We start from the raw sequence: 14,790 nt of genomic DNA, 5'->3' as shown, positions 1-14,790 counted from the left end.
GTTGTACGATCATCCCTAAAATCTCTATTGATTGAAGCACTAAACTCTACCTCCTCTCAAGAAAACGGAAGCATTTTTCAAATGTATATATGTCTTTTACGTAGTGCCGCCATTGCCAAATTAGTCATGCTTCTGTTTCCTTCAGTGCGCAATGTTAAATGTCAATTCGCATATGTCCTGCTATATTCTATAGATGTTATATAGTGAGGCCCACCAAGCAAGACTAGTTTCCTTCAGTGCGCGATGTTAAATGTCAATTCGCATATGTCCTGCTATATTCTATCTATAGATGTTATATAGAGGCCCACCAAGCAAGACTAGTTTCCTTATCCCATAGCCTGACTCTCTCTCTCTCTCTCTCTCTCTCTAGTTGCCTACGCAAAACTCCAAAGACACCAAACCATGGAGAGTCAAAGGCCTGCCTTTTGAAAAATGAATCGCGCCACCATCGAAATTGAAATGGGGGAAAGAGAGATGCGAAGGGCTTCATATTATGATGGGGTCGCAGGTGCAGACAGGAGGAGCGCTTTCATCTCACTTCTGCCCATAGCTGGATTCGTCAGCAGGTCAACAAAAAACCCCATACCCACACGCAGTTTCCACTCATAGCACACACATAGGCAACACAAGGTGAGCCTGCATAAGAGAGAGAGAGAGCGAGAGAGCGAGAGAGCACATGGGTTCCACAAACAAGCGGGGTTTGAGGGAGGCCAGAAGCGCGGGCACCAGTGGGGTTGTTTTGTCTTCGCCAGATACAAGCTTGTACGATGCATATTCGGCGACTACAGGCGGTTTTGGAGACTACAACAGCAGCATGGGTGCCACTCGGAACACACCCAGTATCGCCTCCTCTGGGCGTCGCAGACCTCCTCTCTCCCTCCAGATTCCTCGCTCCCCTACTTCCAAGCAAGTCCGCTCCATGTTTGGGCCCCAGGTATCCCTACTGCATGTTTATACCACTTTGATTGTCGGAGCATGTCTATGGTTCTAGGTATGTTAGTCTTTGTGTAAGGTTGTGCACACCTTCATGAGATGGCAGTACTTTGAGAGGTAGATTCTCTCGAGCTATCAACATTTTATGACAAAGGGGTAGTTATATAGATGCTTGCAGGGAGTCTATGTGTGTAAGCTTAACATTTTGTGTATGCATCTTTCTGAATAGCCTCTATCGCATCGGGCCACGGAGCCAACTGTACGATTTGGAAGCTCTGATCGAGTGAAAATGGATAAGGTGATACTTGTTTTCCATCTTTGTATTAAGTTTGCCTGATTATCCGTATGCTTGACATGTAGCTTATACGATGTTAGACGAACTGGTCATAAAAAGGTCCCAACATTTTTTGCTTTAAGAATTACATCACATTACTTGAAGCGTGCACATTTTATGCAGCTATATTACAATTCTGAGCTTTCAAAGTGCCGGCTAGGACTATACGGACCAGGTAATTGCTTTTTATGCCTTGCTTTGCTAGCTATGTTCTCTGAATTTCACAAAATAGCACTTTTCAATCTACAACTCATGTGTGAAAACTGATGTATCCAAATGTATGTAACTGCAATCAACCAACATTGATGTTTACGTCGACATATAAGCGAGTGTCTGAAATAGGCTCTAGAGCTGTATAGTTCAAGAGAAGTACCACTTCTCATGTGCACTCACCTTTTTGGTTCCCATCATTGATTGTGTGTTTTGTCTTATGTACCAACTTATTCCAATGCTTGCATGAACTATATACCTTGTCTGAATTGAGACCTGTGTATGAAAATCAGATGCTTTAGAGTTGGAATAGTAATTGATCCTTGTGAATGAATCTCAGGGCCTCTATATGATCTCAAGTCATCGTTGGGAAAGCAATTTGTTTCAAAAAACGAATCTTCACCAACTATCAGATTCGGATCTGCAAACAGATTTGTGAGGGTATGTTGGTAAGCATGCGTTGAGATAATGAAGGCTTTGTCTATTATTTTCTAGTGCGAGTTTTCACATGTTCCACTTTATTTCAACAAGATACATGATAATAAGCTAATGTAGTTTACTAAGCTCAATGTATGGTCCTTCTAAGGCTCGTTGCTCTGTTGTTGCGCTGGAGTTCCGATATTTTCTTTTGTATTGCAGCATAGATATGGAGAAGGTACACCTGGTCCTGGCACTTACAACAGTAATTCTAGCTTTGGACCACAAGTAAGCTCACTTGCCTTCTGGCATCGCTTGTATTGCTTTTTGCTTTTGTCATCTAATTTCAGGGTAATGCCACGAAAGACAAAATAGCAGGAAGGTAAACAGCAAGGTTTCCTCTCTCTGCCCACACCAGTAGATGTGGAAAACAACCACCTTGAGGGGTTCACTATATGCAAGCCTTCTATGCATACACACCCATACCTGTAACCTTGCACTCTGTAGATTTTTTCTAGCACTCTATGTTCCATATTGAGTGCACATGTGATACTTATATGTACTGGGTGACTCCCAAGACACTTATACATACAATTCACATGTGATAATTATTTATGTATTAGGTGACACCTGCAGACGTCTGGGTGGTGTGTTGGGGGGGGGGGGGACTCTTCCTTGTAGGCAGATAGTGCAGGCCTTGTACCTCTTATATGCAGGGGTTGCTTGTATTGCTTGTACCCCTTATACACCACTCTCAGATGAAATACTCCGCTACTCAGCACTCGGAGAGGTCTTCCTTATGGGAGACTTCAATGGGCGCACCCAGACCAGGCAGTGCGAGCTCTATGATATGGACCACCCAGAGATTATGAGCAGTTTAGACCCAGAGGAGATGGGGATTAGCAGACTGTCAGCAGACTCAGGGCAGGACACCACCGGGTACGGCAGTCACCTATTGGAGCTTGGTAGCCGACATCATCTCGATATTTATAACGGGATGCAGAGGTGGCCAGATTTGAGCGGGCTCACTTGCTTCCCTCACAGGGGGGGGAGAGAGTACTGTCGACTACATTCTTGGGAGTCTTTTGGGGGCCCAGCTTCTCCGATCTTTCAGTGTCTCGAGACGTCCTATCGGCGCAGACCACACTTTCCTCACTTTCACACTCACCTCCCATTTGTCACACACACCCACCCCACTCACACAGCCACATACCACTATTCATTTAGACGAGCTCTCTCATGTCTATGCACACCATCTCCGCACACATCTCCTATCTCTCGACCCACATGCCCCCCTAGAATCACTCACATCAGATCTTACCTCCATGATTCACACATCTGCCATTCAGAGCTTCCCTCACCACACACGCACACATGCACCCCGCACAGGTTCCATGCGACGGAACAGTTGGTATGACGATGATTGCAGAGCATTATGACGTCAGCTCAGAGAGGATGAGGCCCACGGGGTACTCACACACCGCCAGGCTCAGCGCCAGATACAGTCTCTCACCCGCCGTAAAAAGCGGGAATGGGAGGAGCAGCAGTACTGGGACTTATATCACTTGCTCATGAGTCGAGATAGTGCAGAGGCATGGCCATTGGCGCCGCATCTGCGAGCGCAGGCCACAGATATCGATCGAGGACCCGGAGTCCGGACACATGGTACCGCTATGCAGAGGGCCTTTACCAGATACCAGGACAGCCACCGATACCCCTGCCACAGGGACCACGCCCCACCACTTCGTCCTTCTTCACATTAGAGATGGTAGCTCGAGCCATCCGGCATCTACAGCATGGTAGAGCTCGAGACCAGACCGAGCTACAGGCCAAGCATTTTTCTTCTTCTTCTTCTTCTCTCTCTCTCTCGTATGGGGACCTTCTGTAGGCCAGGATGGTTGGAGACGTATGGAGAGGCCCTTGGTATCTATGATCTCCCGATTGATTAGAGCCAAGGCCTCCGTACCTCACGCGATCATTCGAGCAGAGCTAGCTGCCCCCCCCATGGAGATTGAGGCGCTTACCAGATCAGTGTCCTTTGTGCACAGCCTATGGGATACTACTAGAGACAGATATGCTAGACTGGCCCTTGAGTCTTCCAGACAGTTAGCTCTACAGGGGGACACTTCATGCTGGTATGCACAGATGACTTCATGGTTTCAGACGCATGGCTTCACCATGGACAGGTTGCCCCCTTTCCAGTATTCTCTTCAGGCACCCTCGCTGTCTCTTACACGGGTGGAGATCACTAGACTCATTCGTCAGGACCTGATCCAGCTCGACACCAGGAGGACATGGATAGAGCCGCCTCAGGAGTTGAGCATGAAGATGGCTTTCTATAGAGAGCATCTTCTCCACCTCACAGGAGATGGGTTTGTGATTCGACCCAGCTACATGGACACACATATGTCTCATGGTTTGCGTTGTGCCATTGGTCAGATACGCACATCCTCACATCAGCTCGAGATTGAGACTGGTAGATTCAGAGGGATACCAGCAGACAGCAGGAGATGCCGATTATGCCAGAGAGAGCCAGAGACAGAGTTGCACTACATATGTCATTGCACAGTGTTCTATGAGTTACGGGGGCGTTTCCACTGCTTATTCAGAGAGGGTTTTGGTCCTCTATCTAGGGTCATGAGTTATGAGGATCAGAGATGTCTTGGACTATATCTACTTGAGTTACACAGGTATAGAGACACTTTACTGGGGAGAGCTAGAGAGAGGCAGTCCCAGAGACACATTACAGATTTCTTTTCACTAGATATGGGACAGCCAGAGGAGCAGCCACCACTGCAGAGCTCGTCCCACACTCATTCGACCACTACTGGCACTCTCATCGACCGAGCATTGGAGCTACAGAGATACAGACGACCGCGACTGAGGAGAGGAGCTACACAGCATCGACGGAGACTACAACAGAAGATTCGAGCCATACTCTCTCGACATCCAGAGTGCAGATGAGGATGGATCCTCACCATTTCTTCCATCTTTGTTTCACACACTGTTACATCCAGTTTACCGGGTACCTATTGTATCAGCTGCTACACCCACGTAGTTTTAGATTGTAGTAGCAGTAGTAGTATTTTGTTCCACTTCTAGTTCTTTTCTAGTTCTTTTGTACCCAGACATGGTATTAGATTCACTATTTTGTAACTGATTGGTCTCATAGGTCATTTTGGCCTTTTGAAGACGTTAATATAACATTTCATTTCATTTCATTTTCTCTCTCTCTCTCTCTCTCTCTCTCTCTCTCTCTCTCTCTCTCTCTCTCTGCCCCCCACCCATGCTATTATGTCACCATCCCTTCTATCGCACTTTGACACTGTATAGCCACGGCTTGGCGATGTTGGACTTGCAATTGGACCAAAGTGGAAGGTATAGGCGGTGGTGGATAATATATATGCATATGGGTTCCAACTATGAAACACAGAAGATGGTGGCAAAGGTGGTGCAAGAGAGGGTCTTGCAACCATCCTCCGACAAAAAACACCTCCAATAGGGATAGTAGCTTCTTCTGATTGACAAGAAGAGGGTCTCAAATTGTCGGGTGCCAGAGGATAAAGCACCTGAGGGATTACTGGAGGCATCATGTAGTTCAAAAATTGTTGAAGATTCTGCATAATGGCAAACTGTGCTGAGGATGCCATGAGAGCAAGTCGTGCAACTCGTTGACAAGAAACTGCAATTTCTCATCGGGGTCCATAAGTTCCAGTTGTTTGTCGATGCAGGATCGGGTTACTTGTTGGAAAAGGGAGTGATTGAAGGCTAGCTCTGATACCACCGTAACTACTATGGCAGCATGTTCCAATTGAAAAGAACAACTGGGATTTAACTTTAGCAATTATTACACCTGGACTGAAAGAGAGAATCACACTTGAGACATTAAGTGGCGAAGTTCCACTCCTAGCTGCACTGGCCCCAAACTTGGCTCTCATACCACTGTAACTACTATGGCAACTGAAAAGAACAACTGGAAACAAACTTAAGCACTTATTACACATGGACTAAAAGAGAGATTACACTTGAGACATTAATTGGCGGAGTTCCACTCCTAAACTTGGCGCTCTCTTCGGTATATCTTTGTGTTGATCTTCACAAGTTACAACTACCAGGGGGAGCACTCATCCAAAATCTACAACAGCATGAATCGGAAAGTGACTCCCCCAAGGCTTTAATTTAATAAGCTCTTGGCCTTTGCATTTACAATTGAAAAGATCTTAGTTTTAAGGAGTTCAAAAGCCCCAAAAGTCAAGTGCTTTTATGTCAGAAAGTCCATCATCCGAAGTGGAACATCAGCAAACCCGTGATTTGTGGCGCAAATTTCTGCTGCAAATCATACCACGCTTTACAGGAGACTGTTGCCAGCTTTTGGTCTGCTTTTTTGAAAGCTGGTGGCTCTATCCTAGACTCTCCACATCATCCATTTTTGACACCTCATGTAAGTTCAAATATTCACTCTGGTTGGCATTTCCGAGTTTCCCTTTATAATTATAAGAACACTTAGATGATTGCATGCAGGGTGCCAAAAGAATTATCTTCATGTTGACTACTTGACTTGCATGCTGCAAGAAAATACGTGAAAAAAGGCTACTGTTCTTATTTACGATCAGATGGAAATAAGGACAAGAAAGTTAACAAAGATTTCATTTTTCAGGTGTTGTCATACCAGCAGTCACCTTGGTTTGCTGACTTTAGCAAGGCCACAAGGGATCAACAAAACAAAATATATCTAAGTTCTGAGTTTGACAAAGTAAGTGTTTCAAAGATTTTTATTAACGGCTTGCTGATTCTGATAATTCCACGCCATATTTTTCTCTCTAAGTGCACATTCTTAAAAAATAACTTTATGCAATTGCATGGAGATAACCATTGCTGATGCTTGAAGTTAATGTTGTGTGTTTAACGAGTTAATCATTGTACACGTCACCATGAAACGTGTTTCGACGGGTCTAGATAGGTGAAACGTTTCCTTGATTAAGTGAAACACATGCCGTTTTGCTAACAACAAGTTATCATAATTGGAGCTTTTAGGACCCCTCAACATCCGTATATGCACGTTTTGGTCCCACGTTTCGCTATGCTCTATCATTAGACTGAAACGTTTCATGATGAAACACCGCATTTCGAGGGTGAAACGTTTCGCGGTGACATTCGGAGTCGGAGTCTTCACTCATATGTTGTGTGACCGAAAACTTTGGAGAGTTGTCCTTGTGTGTAAGCTAGCTAGATGAGCTGCTAAATGCATACTTTCTAAGGTCGAAAACTTAGAAACGGACTTCTTTATTGCCCTGAAAACTTTTGGTGTGTAAATAGATTGATAGTTGAGATCTCACATTGTGATGGGTCTTGACCTGAAGAACTTGTCCTCCACATATAAATGGTAACAATCCCAAGAGACCAAATTGAGCCATCTGACGGTCGTGAATGACTGGAGACCTTGTACAATAGAGTGAGTGCTTGCAGTTTGTAAAGTGAAGCATAAAGAGGCTTCATTACTTGTTGGCCTTTGAGATTTCCTCATGCTGATGGGCATTACAATGCAAGATGAAAGTGCATGAGATAGCACTTCTCCCAAGGACTCCAAACTCAGCATTTATGGAAGTTATCCAAGTTGGAATTAGAGTGTAATGTGTTGCTATCCTAGTTGGAGAGAGAGAGAGAGAGAGAGAGAGAGAGAGAGAGAGAGAGAGAGAGAGAGAGATTTGTGTAGGCCTCTGGAGGCCAACTTGAGCTTCTGTACCATCCTCATGATTGTATCCTATGATTGATATATCATGTGGTTGTATGGGTGTTTTTCCCCATGATGCCATTGTTTCAGGGTTTTTCCCATATTTCTTGTATATTGACCTAGGGTCGATTTTATATAATGCAATGGGTAAAAGCCCCACTTCTGAGAGAGAGAGAGAGAGAGAGAGAGAGAGAGAGAGAGAGAGCATTTGAAATGTATTTCACCATTGTTAAATTTTAATTTTGTTGTGCACATTAACACATGCTTTGAAAAAATCCAAATATATATTTTTCGTTGTTTGACATGCAGAACAAGTATGGAACACAATCACCGGGACCTTGTGTATGTGACTTGAGATCGTCCTTGGGCACTCAAAGAACTGCACCAAACAAAACAGCGCCAAATATCGCATTTGGAGGAGAAAAGAGGTTCAGGGTAATGTCTTTCAAAATGATATGGAATTCACATAAGAGTCAATGTTTGTTGGAAAAATGAATCAGCTAGAGAATTCAAATGGTGGTTAATTGCCAAGAATTGCATGCAACAATATTTCCTTCACATAAACTATCTGAATTAATTGAAGTTTCTTCACGAGATAAACATGAAATTATGGTCACCACACAATGGATCCTGTTTTGCTATTGTGATACCCACCAAGTGGGGTGAAAAACTCATAAAGTTGCCCAAGCCAACCAGGTTTGAACCCACACATTCGCCCATCTCACACTCTCTATAGGTTGAGCTACCACGTGTTTGTATCACTCCAAACTTGTGGTAAGTATGGGTGCATACAAATAAGGACCTAGGTTAGAGGAGCCAGTTTAGAGACACTCAGTCAAAAAATAGTACTTTTGGGGGGATTATGCAAATATAATAATTTTTGAAATGCAAAAATTGTGCTAGTTTTGACATGAAAACTTGAATTAATTAATATCAAGATTGATATTTTTTAGACTTCCATCTCAGTGCTCTACTTTAGAAAATTCAATTTTCGAGGCTTATTGATGCGAGATAGTCAAGACTTAGTAATGGTACACCTTTTAGCAAATCATGAAGTGACATATAAGCAATATTCCAAATTTTTGTCTCTAAATTGAGTTTGGGTATGTCTCTGTATTGGAGGATGCCTCATAACTAGCTCTACCCTAGTTGCTATAACTTGATAAAAAGTCCTCCCTTAAAAGAATACTTTTGCACGTTTGGGTGTTGTAAAATTTCCTTGATGTCTTGTAGTATGGAGCTTGGAGTCAAAGAAACATGTCACCAGGAGCAGGGCAATACAAGACTATTGGCTCAGTAGGTAAACAACCTGAGTCGAAGAAAAACAATTGCCCCTCCTTCACATTCTCCCATTCAGATCGTGATGATAGGGCCAAGGTTAGAGATACTTGCATGCTACCATCAGTTAGATAGTATGGCACAAGCTCAATTGAATCCTTCATGTGAGCTTTTCTTATGGCATTGAAGGTTTTTATATCTATGGAGCATGATAAAGCTCACTATGGAGAAGAGTCTCCTGGTCCGGGGTCAGCTTTAAAGGCTTCCACTTCATTGGTAAGCTATCAACTAATTCTAATCCCATAAATAATTGTGTTGTTTCAAATAGTGCATTTTGAACTTTTCTACTTACCCAAATGCATCACCAATTAATGAGTTAGTTTGCTAATGTGGTGAGCAAAGTGATCAGTGTGCATGTGTAAAAAATTCAACTCCAATATCCACACCTAAAACATGTTGTGAAAAAAAAAGATGCATAAATTCATATACACTAGTATAAGAAGACCATATATACTGATAGCCATCTTTCGGCTCCGGACCACCTCAATACATACATACAAAATACTCCCTTTGAAGTGCAAACAATTTCAAACATAGAGCAAAGGTAATACAAATTCAAAAACGGTTTAAAAAAAATTAATGGATCATCTGTAATTTGTGTACCTATGCATGTCCATCTAACTAGCCAATTGCATGCTTGTGTGTTTCTTCTATTTATAGATCTCTTGAACTTATTTAGTTTACATGACAAGGAGTTTTAGTCTTTTGCTTACATGAAGGTTTAATTTGATAGTCTTGTTTTTCTAATTTTAGGGTCAACAAACAGACTCAAGAAAAACATCTTGTGTGATGCCAAGATTTGGAACTGCACCAAGATTTAGGACTTATCATGATGACATTCCAGGACCGGGAGAATATGAATGTTAACTATGTCCATGGAACAAATGTTTTGTAATATAAAAATACAAATTCTTAATCGTGGTTGTCAAGGGATATTAACACTTGTGTTATAGGTTGATCAAATCAATCCCTTTTTTGATGTCTCAAGGGATATTAACACTTGTGTTATAGGTTGATCAAATGAATCCCTTTTTTGATGTCTCAAATGCTAAGGTTTTCCACAACTTGTTATTTACATGAGACAAGACTCATAGTTTTGCCAAGTTTGATGTAGATACCCCCGTATACTTGCAAGATTCTTATTGTATAGATGACGTAATTACTCAACTATTATGACATTTTCACATGACGTTTAGGGTAGTCTTAATTGTGCATACAACTTACTATTTCTTGTGCAAAAATTGTCTCCAAATATGAAAGAGGTTATATGAGTATCAAGGATGAATATCTCAGCATCCATTGCAAAATCACATGTAATGGAAATGGCCTATGAACTTAAAGAATAGCGGAATTAAGAGAATTAGAGTAAGCAACTTTGAGAGCATAGAGGGTGAACTTAATTGGTAGTAGCAACTTAATCATAACACTTAATTAACTAGGTATGATCAATCTTTTGCAAGAGATAGAGTTTAGAGAATATGACAACAATTGAGGACCGGATTTATGTGGATCCCGTCCCCCTCCAAAAGGTATTTGTATTATAGATTCTCTCATTAAGAGAGACTTGGTACAATACAATCTTTGTGTTCCTTGAGACCTCTTTGGAGGTATGAAGATGGAAGTTTCATACTCCAAGCTTTTGCTTAATAGCAACAATCAATCTTAGCTTGAAAACAATCAAGAACTTGTGAGCATTATCAATCCTTGTGTTCCCTAAATCATTTGGGTGCATGCAGATGTAACATTTTATGCATCAACTTGTGTTTAAAGCAACAATTGATCTACTTGCAATAAACCATTAGTCTTCTTGCAATAAGCATAGCATAAACTTGTGGAAAGCATTGATTATCCTAAGCCTCAGTCCCAAGACCTCAAACACCTTCGAAGGTGGAGAGAGCTATCAGGGAATGAGGGTAGGGAAGATGAAGAAGAAGTATTCCATAGGAGAAAGAAATAGTTCCTCACTTATCATCACTCTTTTTGCTTAGTATACATAATAGCATAGTAATGAAGATGGAGAAGATGAAAATCTTAAGCATTGAAGCATATCTCTTGGTTGGATTTGCATTCCATAGCCAAGACTGTTAGTGTAGGCTCTCAACTTCTCAAGGAGCTTGGAGAAGGAGATGGGGCTCTTGCACCTTGCATAGCACACCATGAGAGTGTTTGTGGGTGAGTATACCCCCTAAGAAACCCCCTATCTTGCTTGGGTTGCCCCCCCCTTGTAGCTCATGCTTGAAGCTCATTGGACCCCTCCAAGCTTAGCCAATCACAAGCAGGAGGCATTACAAGTAGCAAGGGTAGCCTTGGGACAAGTGTCCCCTTTTCCCCTTTGAGAAAGAGGACTTGATAAATGCAAAATCAATTAATTAAATCCCTAAATTATCATTGGACCCCTTGGGTGGCCAACCAATAGGCTTCAGGCACACCATGAGGGCAACATGAGGAGGAACTTGACAAGTGTCCCTTTTGCTATATTTATACCATGCATGCCTTGTGTGAGTGTTCTCTCTCATCCCCCCTCTTGTAGGGCTCGCCCCCTCCTTGTAGGGATTGAATGTTTGACTTTTTGACACCTCAAGCCCCTCATTTATAGGCCTAGTTCCCACCACAAGCTTGGCCCTTAAGCACTTTAAGCTTGGGCTTGTTTCTCACCTCAAGTACAACCCTAGCATCTCAAGCACCTCAAGCATCTCAATCATCAAGCACCCCAAGCATCTCATCATCAAGCACCTCAAGCACCTTAGTCATCAAGCATGACAAGCACCTTGAGCTGTGGGTCGGGTTCCCACCTCAAGCTCAGCCCTAGCTTACCTAAGGTCAAAGGACTTTTACACACATTATTGGAGGTCTTCAATGAAGCTAACCCTAAGGTCTTATGCTCCATTGGTTAGACTTGCTCTTTGATAGACAATCTCTCATTTGGGCCCCTTTTTTATTGGCCTCGTGTTGAGATAGATCTATAAGCACATCTCAATATCTTAACCCTTGTTCTCGTTTATTCTCCCACATTAAGTGATCAGTTTAATATGATAAAATCATTTGGGTTGGTTAGATATTAGTTTTTATGCCATCACATTTCTTTAGAACACAAAATACGTGTGCATAGGCTGTGTTGAGGTCACTCGTTGCTCATGTTTGTAACCAAGCTTCATAAACTAATAACTAAAAATCTTAGGTCCAATGTTCAATGGAAAACATTATCTCACTTAAGGGATTATAGTCATGCATCTTCATTGATTCTCACTGAAGAAATGCTTCCAAAATTGAACGAACATACTCATGCAATTTCTAAAGGTTTAATCCTACCAAGGTAGCTTTCAAGAACCACTTGGATCAATTATTAAACAACACACAATTTTCACCACATTTCTAGATTACATGCCCAATAGCTCACTTCCAGAAAAAGTGCCTCATCACATACTTGTACATAAAGATAGGCAATGAATTCCCAAAGAATTGTTACATATATGTTATCGAGAAATTAATATCTCTTGCTTCTCTTGTTTGGAAACTCAAATAGTTGCTTGTATGTGAGAGATACCCTTTCTCAGGGGTCTATGCAAAAAATACACAATTTACATCTTTATACAATTTCTAATATACATTAGACTTGCGGAATCATTTGCATAGGGGAGGAGTTATCATCGCCCAACAATCTAGCATGGAGTTTAGGCCATGAGCCGGACTGCATCCAGAGGCACCTATGCGACTAGTGCTACCTCGGAATGGGTGTTATGAATGAAAGCATACTCAAGAAAAATAACATTGTGGAGGGTGAATATAGGTGTACACCGCATTGCAGGAAGAGAGAGAGAGAGAGAGAGAGAGAGAGAGAGAGAGAGAGAGAGAGAGAGAGAGAGAGAATGTAGTGGAGGGTGAAGTAGAGTGCGCAGAGACACAAGAGAATGAAAAAAGAAAATTTTAAATGCCCCGTCTAAATCAAACAATCAACCATGTATTAATGCAATAACAAAAATCTAGGTATATCATAACATCAAAAAAGTATAACAAAATAACTAGCAAAGCACCGAATCCTATGTAGGGATCGATCGTTCCATGCATCCACTTTCTCTCTACTACGAATAGAGAGAATTTGACTTTGTCCGGGACACCTCCAACCAACCTGAGCCAGACATAGGCTGAGGTCGCTTCGTCTCTGTCCATGAACTTGAGCTCTAAAATGATATCAAATACGAGCAAGTGGTAGGATATCAACAACAACCATACCAGTTTAGGTGCCACGTCACTTCGATGTGCCCAACATCGAGTGTTTAGAAAAAGCCAAGGCAAGATCCTGATGCGTTAGCCGTGTAGGTCGTTCAACCCTCGACACACTAACCGTGTAGATGAGCCTAAAAAAAAGAAGACATAGACAACACCCTCGATCAGGCAAAACCCCAAGTTAATGACACTTTTGTCTAAGGCTACGTGATATAGGCGATCCTAGTCTTGTAGCGATGCTGCCATGAGAAACATAACAATATCTTTCATATGCACAAATGATCTTTTCCAAGCAGTCAAAATGTACATAGTCTTTAGCCTTACATGTCTACCATAAACCATCCAAATCACTTCATGATCCAATCCCGAAACCATAAACCATAATCCAATCACATAACATGGGTGAGCACTACATCCAACTCAGGGTGATGCACAACTAACCCTGCATAACCACTTTAGAACATAACATGGCTGTAAAAATCTCAACAGCATAACCATATCAAAATAAATAAATCAAAGAGCCACACCGGCTTTCACAATTGAAATCACAACCATAATCCATGAGGGATCTCAGTCCTTGACCAGAAACTATATTCACACTGAACCAACTCCCACACTTGGAGTTTAACATATCCACTGCAATCAAACAGAGCCCATGCACATGGCCCTTAAGACATGAATCTTTTATGCAGATGTACTATTTCTGCACTTCATCTTTCTAGTAGATAGAAATATATATGCAAAAAACAACTTTTTGTCATTTTTGAATGCATACATAACATGCAAATGAAAGTGTTTAATCTCAAACCAATGCATCAAGCTCAGTTCTATGATATAAACTGACACCTTATCATATCACTTTGCCCATATAATACTAATGCAACAAACGATAACACAGAAAGAAAGACACTTTATTCGTATTTGTCTGTACGGTTCGGATTGACTAACCATATATCCTTACATTAGTCTATAAACATCTAATACTTGAAATCAACTCACCAAAACAAACCATAAATCATATATAAACAACTCGATCAACTCACGACGTCATATGATACTTCCCCTTGGTAGCACCCCTATACGTTTAGGTAAACCCGGATATGGAATAGTCAATAATTCACATTTTCGAAGTGCTAACGTAGACCTAAAAACGTTTATCATCAAGTTTAAACAAGCTTTTTAGTTGGCTAAGAGGGTAGCCTCCCTACATGCGTAGGTAAACCCGATTATGGAACAGTCAATAATTTGCATTCTTCAAATGACAAAGGAGAACTAAATACATTTATCATCAAGTTTAAACAAGCTTTTTAGTTGGCTAGAGGGTTTGCTCAACCACTGAATCTATATAGTGGTTGTCCAAGGAGCCCGCGATTCAAAAATTCGACTAAGTGTAGTGGGCACCAAGCTGTTTTTTGACCATGACTCTTAGCTCGTGCATGATTTTCACATGACACCCAAGAGAGAAAATGTTCTAAATGATGTGTTTTATCTCTGAATTAAGGGGTTCAGACTGATTCATGATGGTTTGTGAGTTATTGCCAAAACAATGTTCCTACCATATACGTGACGTGAAAAGAAAAGCGCTTTTCGTGATTATAAACAC

The 14,790-nt window shown here is 41.7% G+C and overlaps 1 protein-coding gene across 2 annotated transcripts; it reads left to right on the top strand.

The window, feature by feature from the left end:
• Positions 1-394: 394 nt before the first annotated feature.
• Positions 395-10,072, top strand: LOC147427023 (uncharacterized). Of its 2 annotated transcripts, XM_086498932.1 has the most exons (11): positions 395-934; positions 1,163-1,231; positions 1,391-1,442; positions 1,818-1,918; positions 2,117-2,182; positions 6,165-6,335; positions 6,552-6,647; positions 7,935-8,060; positions 8,859-9,002; positions 9,093-9,179; positions 9,717-10,072. In XM_086498932.1, the coding sequence occupies exons 1-11, from the start codon at positions 677-679 to the stop codon at positions 9,828-9,830; spliced, it is 1,284 nt and encodes a 427-aa protein (XP_086355058.1). In that variant the 5' UTR covers positions 395-676; the 3' UTR covers positions 9,831-10,072. The 2 variants fall into 2 exon arrangements, with proteins under 2 accessions (XP_086355058.1, XP_086355059.1); XM_086498933.1 differs by lacking the exon at positions 6,165-6,335 and having other exon boundaries at positions 399-934.
• Positions 10,073-14,790: the final 4,718 nt, after the last annotated feature.

Source organism: Adiantum capillus-veneris, chromosome 24 (assembly GCF_014529385.1).
Source record: "Adiantum capillus-veneris isolate H3 chromosome 24, ASM1452938v2, whole genome shotgun sequence".
Classification (NCBI taxonomy): Eukaryota; Viridiplantae; Streptophyta; class Polypodiopsida; order Polypodiales; family Pteridaceae; genus Adiantum; species Adiantum capillus-veneris.
This window is presented reverse-complemented; position numbering and strand designations above follow the sequence as displayed.